Raw genomic sequence first — 20,412 nt, 5'->3', positions numbered from 1 at the left:
GTACTGATTATAATTTAGCCCTCCCTTTAGGAAAACTTTTTATGGATGTATAACATACATACAGAAAAGAAGGACTTCACAAAATGAACACAGGTGTATAACCAACACTTGGATGAAGAAACAGAATATTTCCAGCATCCCAGAACTGCCCCTGTGTACCCCATCCCATGCCCTGGAAAACTCTAAAGAAAACCACTAGCCTGACTCCTAACACTGTAGTTTAGTTGTCTGATTTATAACTTTTTATACATGGAATTAGACATGGAATTTTATATATGGAATTATTAGTACAAGCCTTTTTGCAGTTTACTTAAGCTCACCACATAAAGAAAGTCTGAGCCCTAAAGAAGTTTGTCTTTAGGCTGACCTGAGGAAAGACAAACTGGGACACCTTTCAGAGTGAAAGGAGGTGCTATACATAATGATGCTGGGACAAAAGGCATAAACAGTGACTGTCCCCAGCAAACCAGGACATGTAGTCTCCCTGGTGAGAAGGGATGGTAGAAGGCAGCAGGGACATACTGGCAGGCAAAATCTATCTTAAAGATCATAAAATAGAATCCACTCACACTGCCTGAGATGTATGCGAGATTGGAGGTTAGAGAACAGTGTCCCATAGAGCATGGTCACTGGTAAAACTCAGGTCAATAAATATTTACTGTGTCCCAGGTAGGTGCAAGGCACCACAACGGCACAAAGACAGCTCAGGCACTGCCCACAGTAAGCTCACAGTCTAATAATGGCAATAAGACAAGTTCACAAATAGGTAAACTGCCAATGGAAATATACAAAGCACTGAGTTCCAAGGACATATACAAAGTGATACACGGATTCCAAGGAATGAGAGATCATGTCCATTGGGAGACAAGAAAAAGCATCATGGGAGAGGTAGCAGTTAAGATGAATTTAAGAGTCTAATCCAGTGGTTCTCAACCTTGACTGCACGTTAGAATCACCTGGGGAGCTTTTCAAACTCCTGATACCCAGGCAGTACCCCAGAACAATCAAATCAGAATCTCTGGGAATGGGACCCGGGCATAAGTATTTTAAAAGCTCTCCTTGGTAATTCTAGTGAAGAGTCAAGTTTGAGAACCACTATTGTAGAAAGATGAATAGGCATTAGCTGGCAGGAAAGGAATATACTAACTAACATCTGTTCTCTCCATTTTTGGTAGGCACACAGAGAAGAATCATCCATTGGGAATTAAATATGGAGGAAAAGCAGCAGGGCAAAAATAATTTAACCCCCTCCAGGAAAAAAATTAATTAATTATGAAACCATTTACTAAGGCCAATAACAGGGCTGGATGGGGAAATAATGCACTGAACATCAAGGGAACTCAGAGTGGTAATAAATCCATCATAAATCTTACAAGCCATCTGATAACTTCTGTTCCTCACATTAGCATCCCATTAAGCCGCTATTAGGGAGAGCAAGGAAACTGAATGAAACCAGCTTCCCGGGTTAGCATTAGCAGCTGGGAGAGAGTTAACAAGCTACGGTCTTTCACCGGCGCCTTTAAGGACCTGAGCTCCATTTGTAAAGGATGCTTAGAGGCCCCAACCTTGACCTATCACGCTCATGCTGCGGGAGTTTGGGGGTGGGGGGGCTAGAATTAATCACAGCAGAGACACAATTTACTGATCAATACCAGCCAATTAGAAAGCTCCCTGCTGTGGAGAGTTCCCTTGGAATGCCAGATGACCTATGCCCTTGACTTTTTATGGGGGCAGATGTTTCTTTATCACAGCTACTGATAAGGGTGGTATTAGAGGGTGTGTCGCTCATTTCACATCATGCCAACCCGGCCAGAGCAACCTGAGGCTGAACTTTCTTGGGACTTATGTATGAGCCACCTGCCCGTGGAGACTAAAGGAAGACAGGGATGAAAATTATATCAGTAATTAATTCACAGCCAATGTGTCACCTTTTTCTGTGAACTCACCCGTGACCTTCAAGAAGCCACTGAGAACAACAGAAAGCAGGAAACTCAATCTTTTTGGTGAATTCACTCTGGTGTCGCTCTCCTGTTCTACCGCTTCTGTTATCTGCCAGGAGAGAGGAGATTCTGAGGCCTGGATCACAGCCAGAGGTGGCCAGATTTTTATCACATCAGTTTTGCCAATCATAGAACCACCTAATGGAAAAACTCCTGGTAGCTACCATTGTGTTCTATGATCTGGCCCAGGGACCCAAGAGCTTAAGCATGGGCCCCAGGACCTCCCATCCTCCCTGTATCTATCTGATAGCTGTTTGTCATTATTGTTTATGGAGTCGGGCCAATATTTTTCTATCAATTTTCTGAGATCTTTGTAACAGAGGTAATATGCCACAGGACACAAAAGTTTAGAAGAAAAATAGATAATTTTGGAAAGTGTTCTGAAGTTTATCATTTATTTTTCTGTCATTTACTTTTTAATTTTTATTTAAGGAGGACAATCTATTATTTACAGCTTTTCCTGAAGACTCTAGGGCTTCAGGCATTTGACCCCAATCTCCCTAATTTGTTTCATCCCCTCTTGAAGGACTGCAAACATGATTTCTTCAGATGCCCACTTAAGGAAAACTTCTCAACTCTTCTCCTCCTAAGTAATTCTCTGCCCCCTGTCCCTAGAGAATTATGGTTTTAAAATGAAAAATAAAACAAAGTTTTGAGCTGACTTTAGTAAGTACAAGGCCTGGGGCAAATCATATTGTGAATCCCTCCCCTACCCTTACCCCAAGCCATAAATCTTTTTATTTAAGTCAAACTTGATATAAACGACTATCAAAAATAACCTTGAAGGGAAAAAACAATCTTTTGGAAGGTCAACCTAGGAGTTGTGAGTGGCTATGTTAGGGACAGCATCATAGATTTTGCCTTGGAAATGTAAAAGGAGAAGGAAAGTTTTGCGAGCTGAAGATACATATATACATATTAGGCCCAAGAATATTGAAATATTTAAATGCACCACCTGGCAGGAGCCACCCTCTTTCTGTCTTAGCCCTTCTCATCCACTAAATCCCTAAGTGACTAACTCTCTAAGCCCTTCCCCGAATATGCAACAGTCGCCCCACGTCACCTGACCTGAAGGATGACTCTGCCTACGTTCTTCACTTCTATAAAAGGGGACATTGTCACCTTCCTATCTCATCTAAAAGCTTTGCAACCCTCTGCTGTGTTGTGCTCTTGCCAAAAATGTTTGGCCTGATTCTTATCGTGAGAGAAAAACTCAGACAAGTCCAAATCGAGGGACATAGACGCGTGTGTGTGCAGGCAGAAGACCGGCAAAATGTTCAAACAATCACTGCGCCTGGTAAATATTATCAGGCTTATATTACTTTTTCAATTTTTCTGTAGGTTCAACATTTTTTCAAAACCCCAAGGTGTCCCATTTTTTCAAAACCCCAAGGTGTACTGACACAGTGTTCAATCGGCTGCATGTAGCACTTCATGAATTAACTATGACAGTCAAAAAAAAATTTTTTACACTAATATTTGGCACAGGAAGTGAAACAGATTGTTAAACCAATTTTTAACAAAACTGGAGGATCTTTATGAAAAACTAAATTCCCTTTATCAGGAAACAATCCCTCAAAGGAAAATAATACCATGTCCAAGGGACCAACTTCCTCATGAAGAGAATTTAGAGAAAGTTCTTCCTTCCATGATGACAAATCCTGTTTAAATTACCTCATTGAAAGATGAAGAGTTCTTAATTAACTAACTCAAAGCACTCAGATAACAAAATGGCAAATTTTCAGGAGAAGGCCACTGCACTAGATATGGGAGGACCTCAGAAGTGATTTTATTAACTACATTAACTGGAAAATAGGTTTTCTGCAATGTGAATGACACCAAAAATGGATAATCAATTTATTTTTGTCTAAGAAATGTTAGACTAAATTAAATTTCTTGATTTAAGATTGCCAGTTATGTATATTTACTTGTATAGATTACATACACACAAAAATATGTATGTGGCATGATACATGGCATGCTTCTAAGTGCAATTTATTAGACTTATTTACCACATTGTTTACCAGTTTTGTGCCCAAAGAAAGACATTAGTCAACTTACAATTTTTTTTTTTTTAAAGAATCAATTTTAGGGGCTTCCCTGGTGGCACAGTGTTTGAGAGTCCGCCTGCCGATGCAGGGGACACGGGTTCGTGCCCTGGTCCGGGAAGATCCCACATGCCGCGGAGCGGCTAGGCCCGTGAGCCATGGCCTCTGAACCTGCACGTCCGGAGCCTGTGCTCCGCAACGGGAGAGGCCACAACAGTGAGAGGCCCGCGTACCGCAAAAAAAAAAAAAAAAAAAAAAAAAAAAAAGAATCAATTTTTTTTATTTATTTATTTTTGGTTGCGTTGAGTCTTCATTGCTGCACACGGGCTTTCTCTAGTTGCGGCAAGTGGGAGCTACTCTTCATTGCAGTGCGTGGGCCTCTCATTGCGGTGTCTTCTCTCGTTGCGGAGCACAGGCTCTAGGCGCACAGGCTTCAGTAGTTGTGACACACAGGCTCAGTAGTTGTGGCTCATGGGCTCTAGAGTGCAGGCTCAGTAGTTGTGGCACATGGGCTTAGTTGCTCCACGGCATGTGGGATCTTCCCAGACCAGGGATTGAACCTGTGTTCCCTGCATTGGCAGGCGGATTCTTAACCACTGTGCCACCAGGGAAGTCCTATAATTTTTTTAAAGAGATATATTTGATCAACAAAAATAACAGACAAGGTTGATAAATTTTCATGTTCTAATTCAAATTTATCTAGGCAGTTACATATATTTATTTACATTTTTATGTTATATGTTCTATATTTTGTTATGTATTTATATTTATTTTAGTTATTTTTATTTTTACATAAAATTGCCTAATACCCATATCTTAAGAGAGCATTAAAAAGTATAAGAAAGAAAAGATAAACAAAGGGTAGGACCATCACAAACTGTGTATCTATAAAAAGAAAATAAGCAGGACATCGTGTATTTCCGACGTGATTAACAGGGCTAATATCTGCATTCGGAAGCAGTAGTTCATGTAGCACACACTACTTACGGCTCCCGGACTGAGGCTCAGAGTAATAATCATGAGTAGCTTTTCCTGAATGTTACCAAGTGCCAGGCACTACATTAAGCATTTTGCATCTATTATGTGTCTTGTTTAACCCTCATTTTGTAGAGGAAGCTCCTCAGACCCAGAGAAGTTGAGTGATCTGCCCAAGGTCATGCGTTTCATAAGTAGTCAAGCTGAGGTTCAAATCCAAGTGTCTAACTTCAGACCCCACACTTATCACCATTCCAGGCACTGCCTCGAAGTGTCTTACAAGTGGCAACAAGTGCCTCAAGATGAGAAAGTGGATGAGGACTTCCATGCACAAGTCACATCACAATATGACAAAACTGTATAGGTGTTCTGTTCTCCATTTGTTTTCCCAGCTGAAATCTCAACTATAAGACAGAAACCGCACGGTACTATCTGCAGGTGGACTGAATTGTTGGGGAGCTAGTCATGTGACCGGGGCCAGCCACCCACCACTGCTTTGCAGGATTCTAACACTCTGGCTCTGACTGAGCTAGCATCCTTCTCGCGGTCACCAGCAAAGCCCATGAATAATTCCTGGGAATTAAAAATAGAAGCTGGGTAACAAAATAAAGTCTAACGTGTTTTTGCCTTTGTGCTTAGACTAGTTTCACTTGCTCATTTGCGGCCACCTGCAGAGGCCTCACACCAGCCCTTCAGACCAGTTCCTAGCGCGAAATGGCTGCACCCACACCTCAGCTCAGGGCGTGTGCAGAAGCGCTGGGAACGGCACTGCAATTCAAGATGGCGGCCTGGCACTGTGATCCAAAGCCCTGAGCAACACGCCTGCGCCAGACCCAAGAAAGCTCCGCCCCCTCCCCTTAGTGTAAGATTCCTGTAAAGCAGCCCTGCCCCTGGCCTAGTGGGGAGAGCCTGTGCTATAGAGCACAAGCTCTCATCTGTCTATTCTCTGATCCAAGAATAAAACTTTCCTTCACTTCTGAGGGACATTCAGCCTGGTTCTGTTGACTCGAAGGACACAGGGCAGGAAGGCCCTTGTTGGGGACCAACTCCGGAGGGTCGATGACAGTTCCCTATCCTACCTACCCGCTTTGAGCTTGACCATGAGCAACACCTTCGCCAAAGCATGGAAAGACCCTGCTGATGGGGAAAAGTATCAACTTGGGGCCTAACCAGGAAAGAACCTTTGCCTTCCACAAACCAGAAGTGCGGCTAAAGATGTTCGTCTTACCAGACTTGAGGGATAATGAAGAATGAAGAAAGCACCAGGTACTGCAATTGGGCACATAGGAAACATGCAGCAAATGGCTATGGTTGTTACACAGTTTTTATCCTCGAGCTCTCTGTAACAGTGTTTAGTCATGCATCTTAAAAAATCTGTGTCAGAGTGCTGGGGAGAGGGGAAGGTTACCACTAACACAGTCTGAGAGTGGCAGACAGATGGAGCCCTGGGGACCCACATTTTGCTGGGAGAAATCCCAATTCTTTCAGCCCTTAGAGTAGTGGCACATAGCAGAAAGGTGAAATCATTCACTGGACAAATGGATTAGAACACGTGACTTGTATTAGTGGGATCTTTGCCATCAGAGCATACATACACTGTATCAGGCTGAATGAAAGCCATTATTTCAAAATTTTAATTTTAACTTGTAACTCAGGTACCATGTTTCCTCAAGCTACATATTCCCCCTATAGCTATAACATCATCAGTTTGACATTGTAAGTCTAAAAAAAGCTATTTTTTAAGAAAAACATTTTTAAGCTGATATATCATTTCCAACACATCCTATATATAAACTATATATAAAGCTGCTGTGTTTCAGGGGTTATTGAGATTATTTTAATCTGTTAAAAAAGAAAAGCTAACATAATGCTTTTGGATACTTCAGACTTATTTCCCTTTGCTTTGCTGATCTTCTTTTCTCCCCTTAGTTTTATCTCTGTTCAAAAGCAAAATTTTAAATCCTGTAAGTAGAAATTGAAACAATTTCTGGGTTTTGTACAGCACCTGGCTCATTCCTTAGAATATTCTCTGTTCTATTTTTTAATGTACATTTTTAAAGGTAATAATATAATAAACTTTGACCTTTAAAATCTCCAAAGAAATCAGTTAGCAAGAGAAAGGACTAGGTCATGAGCAGAGTGGAAAAAAAATCTAACAAGGATAGGAAGTCATAGTAAAGTCCTAAAATGGAGCCTGTGTGTGTCGTTCTTGTTCTTTTGTGTAAAGATGTGTGTTTTAAGCAAGCAAATTTTGAGTAAAAAAATAAGAAATGAGAAAAGTGGTAAGCTGCTTCTGAAGTCCTTTCATAGACAAAGACTTGTAAAGTAAAGAAAAGGAGAAAAGAATTGTAAAAGTCAGTGCAGTTCCCTGTGGCCCCTGTTTACACCATCAAGCTCTGACTATTCCAGGCACCATGTGTCAGTATTGTCATTTAGGTTCTTTGTTCTCAGCCAGGAGGAGACGGTGATGCTTTCTCTATTTCTCTTCCTTTCCCTTCATTTTTTTCTCCTCCTTCCCTTCCTTCTCCTCTCTCTTCTCTTTATTCTCCTCCCTCTGCTTTTATATTCAGTTTCCAATAGAGTGATTTGCCTACAAACATGGTTCCTTTTCCTGGTACAGATAACATTTTGTTTGATTAAGGTAAAATCGGTGAATTATAACTCCTTCTGAAACCAAACTTTCTTCCACGTTGTATCACACTGAAATCTACAGTAGAGCCCTAGAAGCTGTTTTCATGCTGCAACGAGCATAGGAGCGAAGTCAAAGCCGACACAAAGATGAGTTCAGCTGCCACACACATCTGAGGCTAAGGGGAAATTACTTCTGAGAGAAGTAACATGTTGGCTTAAATTCATTATGAAATATAAATGACATATCAAATCCTTTGCGGAAGCAGAAATTGATGAAGGGAAGGGCAGAGATAGGAAAGGGTGAGGAGCCCTTTAAGAAGGGAGTGCTCAGCAGAGGGGAGAAAAATATGCAGAAAAAGGAGGCTAGAGCAACTGAAGGTAAGCTGGGTCTGCACATCTAGTTCACCTTGAACTTACTCGACCCTTCACAGATGTGTGACAGTGTCCAGTTATAGTCACTCAAAATCAGACAGAAAATAAACACCTAGTTTGGAAAAATGGGAAGCATCTACAAAATGCCAGGCAGTCATAGCCTAACTGAGTCTTGGGTTTGGGCCAGCCAACAACTCCCAACCCCAGCTCAGCTCCTGAAACCCCTGTGGGCTCCCATCTCACTTGGTAGAGTTGGGCAGAACCAGAATTTCCAAGTTCATCACAGGACTGTTGTTTGGGCGCTCCCTCGTCTCTCGTTCCCTGAGCAAATGGGCGTTCTCGTACTGGTTTTGCTATCTTACAGAACTTCAACAATCTCTGAAATTTAATAGTCCTAATTTTGCTTGTTCCTGTCTAACTCCAAAAGTCCGTGGCAAGAAGCGTTTGCTGAGCACTAATTCAGCGTTTCACTTTCTAGGGTGGAGAGTTGGTTTGTGAAACTAGAATATCTCATTGAGGTCTAGTTGCTTCTTCCTCCCCAGAGGAGTAACTTTTAGGAAGTAAAGAAAATTTTGCCTCCAAAGCTATGTTACGGCATTATTCCCAAATTTGGGGATTACCAGAGGTCTCCTGACATAATTTTCTCCCTGGATGACAATAATAACATTATGTATTTATGTATAATCATAATATTGCTCCATTTATTGAATGTTTATTATGAATCAGGCACTTTACATATATCAGCTCATTTATAGTCAAAATAGTCCTTTAGTAGGACCTGTACATATATACATCCTATACATATATAGTAGGACCTATCCCATTTTACAAATGATAAAATTGAGATTCAGCGAGCTTGAACTACTAGTTAGTGGCAACAGTGGCACCTTAACCCAGGCAGCCTGACTTCGGAAGCCTGTCAGCTTAACCACTACACCACAGCGCCTCTGTATATGACTCTAGCCACTCGATAATGCCTCTACATGAATCCTTTACCATAGACCAAAAGCTCCCCACACTCGACTTGTGTCCAGATTCACTTGACTTCATCTCCTCAGTGCCAAGGCCTGGCCTATAGGAAGATGGTCAACATATCTGGAAGTAATGCATAGAAGGGCTTCCCTGCTGAGCACACAGAACACGCTCCTGCACCTCCCCATTATGGATCTGGGGTCATAGCTGTCTACAATGCCAGTGGAAAGATGCACTAAACAAGGCTCTATAATGTGGTTTGGAATAGGTAAAAGTTCCTTTCTTCATGCCTGGACCTTATACTGACTTGTGGAGCCTTCGGTAACATTTACCTGGAGCTAACAGGCCTGTTCCAATAGCTTTTAGGCCATTAAATGGAGGGCTTATCTCACCTTAACCAGAAAGTCAGTCTCCCTCTCTCTCTCTCTCTCTCTCTCTCTCTCTCTCTCTCTGTCTCTCTCTCTCTCTCTCTCACACACACACACACACACATACACACACTCCATATCTGCTTCCTTCTTGATTACAGTTAGACTACAGTAGGAGTAGTGTGGTTCCCAAACTTCCCAAACAGGATAGCTGACCCAACACCTTTTCCCCAAACCTGCATTCTTACTTCTTAAAGAGAACCAAGCTTGGAGAGGAATTGGGAGTTACCCCTCTTTGCCTCTCCATATCCCTACCCTTGCAGGCTGCTCTGGTTCCAAACATGAACATTGCTCAATCTGGCCATTTCTGAAGCCCAGGTGAATTTTACCCACAAAGGAAGTTATAACAAGGCTACATCAGCAAGGCAAACTTGATTGCTATTCAGTTGGCTATTCCTGGCAATGATACTTTTAAAAGTGACTAGAACCCCTTTAGGAAATTTCAAATGTATTTCGAATATAACAACAGAATACATTTTCTAAAATTATGTATAACGAAGCCATTTCTCCACCAGCTATTTCAGTGGACCAGAGTCTGCTTATTTCAGAAACCCCAGGATGCCTTAAGAATATTTGTCTCATTATCCCTATTATTTTCTCCTCCAGGGAACTGTCCCTAGTAAACTTTGCTATGTCTCTTCTCCTGGCTAGTTTTAATATGAGCCATGGGGAAGATTTCAGAAAAGCATGAGTTCTTTTCTGCCTGAGCTTGCAAAATTGTCTTGCTGAAGATGCATCTGTTAGTAATGATTGAGACAATCTGTGCAGCCGAAGACAACTTGTTGAGAGATGACTCTAAGAAGATACTCTTCCAAGGAACATTTAACCTCTTAGTACCTTTCATGACAGCAGGACCTTTAATTTAGTGGCCGCAGAAGACGATGATGCGTTCTAGCTAGCATGGCCATCATAAAGTAACACCTGCACCTTGAAACCAGGAGGACCTTGAGAACTTCAGGGCCCCCAAAACTATAAATATTACCTGAAAGGATATTTCAGGCTCACATACCATTTCAAATTCTCATCCTCTCTCATGACCCAGGATGACTGACTCTGATAAAGATCTTCTTTGAGAGGACTAGAATCCCTTGGCATTCTTTCCATGGCCTAGAAGACCTCAAATCTAAAGCCAAATTCTTAGGATGATGATAAGATCAGAAAACCCCTAAATTCATTCTTTAACCCACTACTCCTCTTATCATCTTTTTGCCTCAGTCTGAGAATAAAATCACCATAGTTTCTAGCTAAAGATTTAGAGTAGCCTGGATATGAATACCAGACCCAATGGCCTCAAGACAAAACTGGAATCATCTTTGGGTGTCCTATTTCCTTTGTAGCTTTATTTGCCAGCATGTTAGCTGATACGTGAGGCCACCCTGCTCAAGCCAGGGATTACAGACTCTGAGGGGTATATGGCCACATGCCAGGAGAACAAGAAGCTGCAGGATAAACATGGTACATTTTCCTGGAGTGCCAATAATAGGGGAAATGCCTTTTTTTTTTTTTTCTTAAGAACATTACAAACTAGAGTAGTATGCAAACTTGGAGTAAAATGCAAAATTCATGGACTTTTAAAATAAAATAAACCTTAAAACTGCAAATAAATTTTGAGCTTGAGGCAAAGCTTCCAAATCCTTCCCCAGATCTCAGAGGTCTAAATGTTTATTTTCATTCTCCATTAGGGGCACTTTGATGGGTATTTGAGAAAAACTCTCCCAGAACCACTGACATTTTTAAAAGATATTCTTAATTAAAAAAAAAAAAAGCTGTTACAAAAAAAAAAAAGAGAATGAATTAAGGGGAAAAAAAAGTATTTACAGTACATATTGTATATACTTATGGCATTAGTCCTCACTTTATGAAGGTGGAATCTGAGATCCAGAAAGGCTGAGTAATTTGTCCAACACCACATTAAGTGGCAAAGCCAAGGCAGGCAATGAATAGAAATAGTGAGTCAAGGAGATTGTTTTCTGAAGCCCCCATATTATTGACCACTGTCAGTCATTCACCCCACCTACGTGAAAGAGCCCTCTGGATTTCCAGCAGTTGGTGTGTAGCTGCAGCACTGCCATCCTCCTCTAGGAAGGATGTTACCCGTGTCCTCAACAGCACAGAAGCACCCTGCCAGACTCAGGAAGGGAGAGTGAGCTTAGGTTTATGCTCTCAGGAAATATTTCTCATTTTTTCCCAATTTTATTAAGGTATCATTGACATATAACATTGTATTAATCACATTAGTGTACAATATGATAATTTGATATATGTATATGTTGCAAAATGATTATCCCAGTAAGTTTAATTAACATCCATCACCTCACACAGTAACAGTTTTTTTTTCTCATGATGAGAGTTTTGAAGATCTACTCTATTAGCAACTTTCAAATATATGATACAGTATTGTTAACTCTAATCACCATGCTGTACATTACATCCCCAGAACTTGTTTATCTTATAAGTGGAAGTTTGTACCTTTTGACCACCTTCCCCCATTTCCCCCACTTCCTATCCTCCACCTCGGGCAACCACCAATGTTTTCTCTGTTTCTATGAATTCAGTTTTTTTCTACATGTAAGTTAGATCATACAGTATTTGTCTTTCTCGGTGTGACATTTCACTTAGCATAATGCCCTCAAGGTCCATCCACGTTGTCACAAATGGCAGAATTTCCTTCTTTCCTGAAGTTTATATATATATATCACCTATCTTTATTCATTTATCCATTGATGGACACAGGTTGTTTCCATGTCCTGTCTATTATAAATACTGCTGCAATGAACATGGGAGTTCTCAGAAGATACTTCTATTGACCTCTGTTTATCCCTTCAGCCAGGCTGGGGATAGTTTTGATGGGACAGACTTGTGACTCTTGGCAGTGGAAAGGAGGTCTTTAAAGGGACCACATGGAAATTAGAAAATGAGCAACCCAAGGATGCCTGACTATTTTGATTCTCAGTCTCTGCTTCTCTCTGTGCCTCTCTCTGAGTCTCTCAATCTTAAATATACCACTTTGTTTCTTCCTCAGTTTCTATTGTTCTCTGCCTCTGATGTTTTTTTCTTTCTATAGATTCTCTATGTCTTCCTCTTCTATCCATTTTCTCTCTATTTGATTTGAAAAATTCTATCATTTGCTTAAAGACCTAAACGTAAGACTGGATATTATAAAACTCCCAGAGGAAAACATAGGCAGAAACTCTTTGACATAAATCAAAACAATATTTTTTTGGCTCCATCTCCTAAAGTAAAGGAAATAAAAGCAAAAATAAACAAATGGGACCTAATTAAACTCAAAAGCTTTTGAACAGCAAAGGAAACCATCAATAAAATGAAAAGACAACCTACTGAATGGGAAAAAATATTTGCAAATGATATGACCAATAAGGAGTTAAAATCCAAAATATATAAACAGCTCATTCAACTCAATATCGAAAAAACAACCCGATTTAAAAAATGAGCAGACCTGAATAGACATTTTTCCAAAGAAGACATACAGGCTGAGAGGCACATGAAAAGATGCTCAACATTGCTAATCATCAGGGAAGTGCAAATCAAAACCACAATGAGAAATCTCTTCACACCTGTCAGAATGGCTATCATCAAAAAGTCTACAAATAACAAATGTTGGGGAGGATGAAGAGAAAAGGGAACCCTTGTGCACTGTTAGTGGTAACGTAGATTGGTGCAGCCACTGTGGAAAACAACATGGAGGTTTCTCAAAAAACTAAAAATAGAACTACCACATGACCCAGCAATTCCACTCCTGGGTATGTATCCGAAAAAAACAAAAACACTAATTTGATCTGCGGGCCCCGATCAAGGCGAAGAGGTAGGCCCGGCCCCGCGAGCCCCCAGCTCTGATCTCCACTCTGGTCCTCCAGTTGCAGACATGGCCAAGTCCAAGAACCACACCACGCACAACCAGTCCCGAAAATGGCACAGAAACGGCATCAAGAAACCCCGATCACAACGATATGAATCTCTTAAGGGGGTGGACCCCAAGTTCCTGAGGAACATGCGTTTTGCCAAGAAGCACAACAAGAGGGGCCTGAAGAAGATGCAGGCCAACAACGCCAAGGCCGTAACTGCACGTGCTGAGGCTATCAAGACTCTTGTAAAGCCCAAGGAGGTCAAGCCCAGGATCCCAACGGGCGGCAGCCGCAAGCTCAGTCGACTTGCCTACATTGCTCACCCCAGGCTCGGGAAACGTGCTCGTGCCCGCATCGCCAAGGGTCTCAGGCTCTGCCGGCCAAAGTCCCAGGCCAAGGCTCAAACCAAGGCGAAGGCTGCAGGTGCAGCTGCGGCTCCGGCTGTGGCTCCCGCTCCCGCTCCCAAAGGTGCCCAGGCCCCCACAAAGGCTCCAGAGTAGAGACCTTTGTCTGCCAATGTGAGGACAGAAGGACTGGTGTGACCCCTGGGCTGCTGTCTGCATGGGGCTGGTGTCCTCCTGTGCTATTTGTACAAATAAACCTGAGGCAGGATCTTTCAAAAAAAAAAAAAAAAAACACTAATTTGAAAAGATACATGCACCCCAATGTTCATAGCAGCATTGTTTACAATTGTCAATACATGGAAACAACCTAAATGTCTATCAACAGGTGAATGGATAAAGAAGATGTGTTCATCCATAAAAAAGAATGAAATATTGCCACTTACAGCAACATGGATGGATTTGGAGGGCATTATGCTAAGTGAAATGAGTCAGACCGAGAAAGACAAATACTGTATGATATCACTTATATGTGGAAGCTAAAAAATACAACAAACTAGTGAATATAACAAAAAAGAAGCAGACTCACAGATATAGAGAGTTAACTATGGTTACCAGTGGAGGGGGGAAGGGCAATATTGGGGTGGGGGATTAGGAGGTACAAACTGTTGGGTGTAAGTCAGGCTCAAGGATGTATGCACAACATGGAGAAGATGCCAGTATTCTGTAATAACTGTAAATGGAAAGTAACATTTTAAAATTGTATAAAAATTAAAAATTTTTAAAAAAGAAAAATTGTGTCATTTGCTAACAAGCCTGAGGATATAAGCATCACAATATGTAATTAAAATATGTAAATCAAGTGGCAGCCCTAGTACATTGCTTGGAGTTTCGTTGCATATTTATTAATTTATTTATTAATTATAATTTAATTTGAAATATTTCAGCCTAGACTGAGACATTCTGCATATGCTAGTTAGTTTAGGCTCTCACTCCAGGGGCAGTCAGCTGCCTTAATGGAAAATCTATACTCCTGGGGTGCCCAGTTAGCATCACATTTGAAAGGACTGCTCTAGAAGCAGCTATGACAAATGCTTCTCTCTTCTGTATCTCTATCAGTACCCAAGGTTTTCCTAATTAGCAGAGCAAATTTTAGAATTATTTAAAATGGTGATTTATTAAGTAAATTAATGGCTTTTTAGTTCGTGTATCACAGAAGTTTCCACATATTTGTAACACTACTCCTTAAATACCTCAATTTACAGAGGTGAAACCTGAGGTTCAAAGGGTTAAAAATGTGCTTTATTGGTAAAATTAAATGTATTCAAGGTGTATAGATTTGCTAAAATATTTAAGAGGCTCTCCACATCCTTGTTTGGGTATCAGAATCTAGCCGGATCTGTAGCCTGAATCTTTGAAATGATGCCCGGTCTTGATCTCTGAATGGTCCCAGGTCCAGCCATTAGCCAGAAGGACTTCTGTTGCCTAAACTGTAGGGGAACAGAATCCTGCCTCTTGAATAACACCATATCTGCCTCAGTGGACTTTTCATGCAAGTGGGGATGAACACAGCCAAAAGGACAGAGCTCTGGGATGGCATCATGTTTGCAGAGCAGGTCGTATGAGCTACTTTACGCCTGCCTGCTTATGTGACTATTTAATGTTCATATGTGAGGCAGAATTTGTCTTGAGATCAGCCTTTACCTGATTGAAAGGTTGTGAGGGAATAACTAACTGACCCACCTCAAGCTTCTTCAAGACTCCTGCCATATACCAAAAAGGACTTGAGAGTTATGCATTAATAATAGGCTTGGGTTAGTTAATAACAATGATGTAAGAAAACAAGCAAAGGCAGCTTTGCTTCGTATTTCTGCTGCCTCCAAAGGACGGTGAGAAGGAAAGTCTGAGAAGAGCTGGTGTAATGACAGAATCTTGCACTAAGAGGCTGTGAGAGATCTAGGTTCCCCATCACTAACACCTGTATGACTTTGAGGCAAGTCATTTAACCCTCTGAGTCTCAACTGTTGCATCTGTAAAACAGGAATAATTGCTTACTTACACCCAGTGTGTCTTGAGTCTTAGAAGTTATTATTCAAAGAAGTTGCAGCCTTGCTTTGGGGGAGGGGTCACCTTCCACAACTTCAAAATGCTCCAACTCCTTTTTATTTAATTTATTGGAGATTATAGTTTTTGTGGGTAGCATCTATACTGAGACAAATGCCACGCAATTCAAATATTTAAAGTATATAACTCAATGGTTTTTAGTGTATTCATAGAGTTATGCAATCATCACCACAATCAATTTTAGCACATTTTGTCACCCCAAAAAGAAGCCCCATATCCTTTAGCTATCACCCCACAATCACCCCATCCATTCTCCTCCAGCATTAGGCAACCTTCTGTCTCTACTTTCTGCCTATCTTGATGGTTTCATATTAATGAAACCATACAATATATGGACTTCTGGGTCTGGCTTCTTTCACTTAGCATAATGTTTTCAAAGTTCATCCATGCTGTAGCATGTATCGGTACTTCGTTCATTTTAATGGTCAAATAATATTCCATTGTATAGATATAACACATTTTATTCATTCATTCGTCAGTTGATAGACATGTGGTTTATTTCTACCTTTTAGTTATTACATATGAACATTTCATGTACAAGTTTTTGTGTGGGCGTATGTTTTCATTTGTCTTGAGTGTATATTGAGTTGACCCAAAAGTTCATTCAGGTTTTTCCGTTGCATCTTATGGAAAACCCCGAATGAACGTTTGGGCCAACCGAATACCTAGAAGTGGAATTGCTGGGTTCTACTCCATATGGTATCTCTATGTTTAATCTTTTGAGGAACCACTAGACTCTTTTCCAAAATGACTGTAACATTTTACATTCCCACCAGCCTTGTATAAGGATTCCAATTTCTTCACATCCTGACAACACTTGTTATTGTCTGTCTTTTTTAACATAGCAGATGTGAAGTGGTATCTCATGGTGGTTTTGATTTGCGTTTCCCTGATAGCTAATGATGTTTAGCATCTTTCCTTAAGCTTGTTGGTCTTCTGATTATTTTCTTTGGAAAGATGTTTACTCAAATCATTTGCCCGTTTTTAAGTCTGGCTATTATTGAACTATAAGAATTCTTTAAATATTCTGAATGTATATTCTAAGTATTCTTATCAGATTTATGATTTGGAAATATTTTCACCCATTCTGCAGGTTGTTGTTTCGCTTTCTTGATAGTGTAGTTTGAAGAAAAAAAGTTTTTAATGTTAGAGAATTCCAATTTATCTATTTTTTTCATTTTGTTGCTTGTACTTTTGGTGTCATATCTAAGAATTCATTGCCAAATCCAAAGTCACAAAGACTTACTCCCATGTTTTCCTCTAAGAGCCTTGTAGTTTTAGCTTTACATTGAGGCCTTTGATCCATTTGGAGTTAATTTTTGTACAGGTGTAAGACAGAGATCCAGCTTCATTATTCTGCATGTGGCTGTCCATTGGTACCAGTACCATTTGTTGAAAAGTCTATTCTTTTTCTGTTGAATGATGTTGACATTTTTTTTCAAAACCCAGTTGACCATAGATATGTAGGTTTACTTCTGGGCTCTCATTTCTGTTCCATTGATCAATGTGTCTATCCTTATCCCGGTATCATACTATCTTGATTAATGTTGCCTTGTATTAAGTTTTGAAATTGAGAATATGAATCCTCCAACTTCGTTCTTTTTTTCCAAGATTATTTTGATTATTCTAGGTTCCTTACATTTCCATATGAATTTTCAACTACTTTCTAAAATTTCAAAATGAAAAACTCTTCTAGTGTTTGTGGGCTGTCACATCTATAAGTGGGTTTTTGTTTTTGCCTTCTGGGGATTTAAGAGCAAAGAAATCAAAATTTTTATAGTTTTGTGGCTTCAGTATAGTAGGAATTTCCCCCCCAAAAATTCATCCAACTGAACATTCTTTAGATTTTATCTTGAAGTATCTATCCTCTTCTTTCCCTAATGAGAGATTCTTTCAAACTGTTCAGCTTGAGAAGCTTTGCCTGCTAAGAATGATCTCAGACACTTGGCCACATCTTCCTTAATTCCAAGCTTCTAGAGGTTGTCACTGGTTAGTCAGAGAAGCAGAGGCAACAATAATTAGCCCTGTATCAATTTGCAATCTGAAGAAAAAAATATTCAAGAAATGTTCTCTAAAATCACTCTCTTATTTTAAATTCTTGATCTGAGCATCACCTAATAAAAAGCTGTACGCCCTCACCCCCTCCTTCATCCCCACCGAGGAATGCAATGGTCTCAAGAATTCACGTAAAAACCCCCTCTCAAATGAGCACGTTGAGAGGTAAGGAAAATGGTGTTGAAAGCAGTGGAGACCTGCAGAGAGAGGAGCAGAAAGGATAAAGAGCATGATAAGGGCAGAAACCAATAGGAACAGAGAAGGGAAGAGGATGAAGAGGGAAAGGGAAAGGGGAGCTCAGAAAGGGAGAGAGAAGCATATGGCAGGTATCAATTATTTACCATTCATGTACAATAAAAAAAAATGCACTTTAACTACAGGAGGAGCACCAAATCCACTCAATAACCATTTAAAAGCATATGGAAATAAAACACAGCCATTTAGAGGGCTGTAATAAATGTGCAATGCTCTTTGTAATGCCCCTGAAAGAATACAAGCGTTAAGCCTTGGTAAATTACACTTAAAAGTAAGTGTAACATAAAAACGAAATTAGGCATACAAATAACCTCACACTTAGGCACTTTTTCAAAGTCTCCTTCAAACAGTTAATTAGAAAAGCCTCTAAGGATCATAACTTTTCTTCTCTCATATTTTCTTCTCTTAACAATAGAGCCAAGCAAATGGCAAGAGCAAATAAACAGAGATTCAGGATGCATAGAAGGTCTGCGTTATATCCTCAGCCTTGGAAAATGAAAAATGGGGAAGACAATAAAAAGCAGGCACTGTCAAAACTGTTCCCTTCACTTATTAGAGAACTGAATGAAACCCTTTAAACACGGGTCACAGAAATATGTAGATGGCATCATAGGTTCTGTTTCCCAATTACACATTTTAATAGCTTCAATGTTCTCTTCAAAATGCAATAAGCCAGTCAAAAAGTACTATTAACCTCATGTGCCCATTCTTCATTAACATCTGCTGTATAATATAGTCATGTTTCCAGTAAACCAGGTCCCACATGTTCCAGCCTTAAAAGGGAGAGAATCAAAAAAAGAGTTTGGCTCCAAGGGGCTGTAGCCATTAGATACCAGATTAAAGCAGGCACAGGGTGGGGTGAGGCTCTGGCGGAATTTGCTGTGTTCCAGCCTGCAAATTCCACATAAAAGTTCTCATCACAAACAAGAGTTCTCTCAGCAGCAATGAGTAGCACATGTCTTTTTCACCCTATTCCGTCAGCCCCCAAATCTTTTTGCATGTATAGTACTACATAATTTCATGAATGTCGCAGCTTGGGTGTCCCAGGAAGAAGACTCTGAGACAGAGATTAGTGTGCAGGACATTTTTAGGGGGTGCCCTTGGGATCCAACACCTGCGGCAGGGAAGGGAAGAGAAGGAAGCAAAACTGGGCAGAGGGAGAAGTCGGGCTGCAGTGCAGTTTCGATGGACGCCTCAGCCTAACTTCTGGGGATTTCTGAAGATGGACCCACCTCTCAATGCTGCTCCATTCGGGTGAGAGGACCAAAGCTCCCCTTCATCAGTCAGTCTTTGGATGCAGCTGCCCCAGGAAGGGGGCGTGGCCTCGTACAAGGCCTCTCCTCACCAGAGAGAACCTGGAAGGGGCCGGCTGCCTGCAGCACCCCAGCAGCTGAGGGCATCAGACCATAAGACGGAGCAGCACATCCTCAGGTCCACCACAGCGAGCAAACAGAAGAGGCCTTTTCGGGTTCATCTGTTCATTCAGAAAACGCTTGTTGCACCTTTTCAGTGGGCACAGCTCTGACCTGCGCTGACTGATTATTGTTTCCAGTGTGTCTTCTGGCATAGAACACAAAGAGCTTGATACTCATTGTGTCTCCCAAATTCTCTGTGAGGCAATACTGTATCAAGGACTCACCTGCCCATTTTACATAGGAAAACTGATGATGGAGAAAAGCAATCAGCGAGAGTTTTTTACAGGTAAGCCCTCCAGTATTTAAAAGAAAAAAGGCATCCTGAGGAGACGATAGCAAACCTTGCCTAAGAATGTAGGTAATCCATTGATGTGGGGTTACAGATGGACAGGAAAAGGAGAGAGAGAGCTTATGAGAAAGTTGCCACGCTCTGGCTTCTTTCCTCCTCCTTGTCTTTCTATTTTGGCAGATGCCAGAGGGCAAGATTTAGTCCATAAATTATACTCTGACCTCATTTTCTAAATTTCATTAAAAAAACATTTTTTTCTCTTTTATCTGAAAATTCCTCTTTCAACTCTTATAAAGACACTCCTGGGTCGGTCTTATTACCCAATAAGTAACCTGCTACTGTTCCCACTGACTGTAATCAAGCCTGCACCGCTGTCCTAACAATACACCAAAGTGTGCCACAGACAGCCAGCGCTCACCCTCTTGTGTCATTTTACTTAATTAATAAGTGGAACAAAGATTGCGGAAAAGGAAGAAATTTGATTACGCAGCATTGTAATGGCACTGTAGTCTCCTGTAAAGACTGAGTGGGGTCTGCCCCCTTAAAAATCTCCATTTGCTCCACCACTGCACCATGGAAATGTCAGCTCGACTCCCCCCGCCGCCCACCCTGAGGTGACCTTTATTTAGCTGCATCTCTCAGTA

General features: G+C 40.8%; 2 protein-coding genes across 2 annotated transcripts in view; one reads left to right on the top strand and one right to left on the bottom strand.

Annotated features, from left to right (window-relative positions):
- Window positions 1-20,412, bottom strand: part of LOC132522480 (uncharacterized) — a 288,307-nt gene that overhangs the window by 123,784 nt on the left and 144,111 nt on the right. The gene's annotated exons all lie outside the window — the stretch shown is intronic.
- LOC132521675 (large ribosomal subunit protein eL29) lies at window positions 13,227-13,901 on the top strand. Its single transcript, XM_060151335.1, has one exon. It carries the CDS (start codon window positions 13,310-13,312, stop codon window positions 13,787-13,789), a length of 480 nt encoding a protein of 159 aa, XP_060007318.1. The 5' UTR covers window positions 13,227-13,309; the 3' UTR covers window positions 13,790-13,901.

This window comes from Lagenorhynchus albirostris, chromosome 6 (assembly GCF_949774975.1).
Source record: "Lagenorhynchus albirostris chromosome 6, mLagAlb1.1, whole genome shotgun sequence".
Lineage (NCBI taxonomy): Eukaryota > Metazoa > Chordata > Mammalia > Artiodactyla > Delphinidae > Lagenorhynchus > Lagenorhynchus albirostris.
This window is presented reverse-complemented; position numbering and strand designations above follow the sequence as displayed.

What these genes read in the sequence shown, in the direction of transcription:
- LOC132521675 (XM_060151335.1), top strand. Translation starts at nt 13,310, where the DNA reads ATGGCCAAGTCCAAGAACCACACCACGCACAACCAGTCCCGAAAATGG.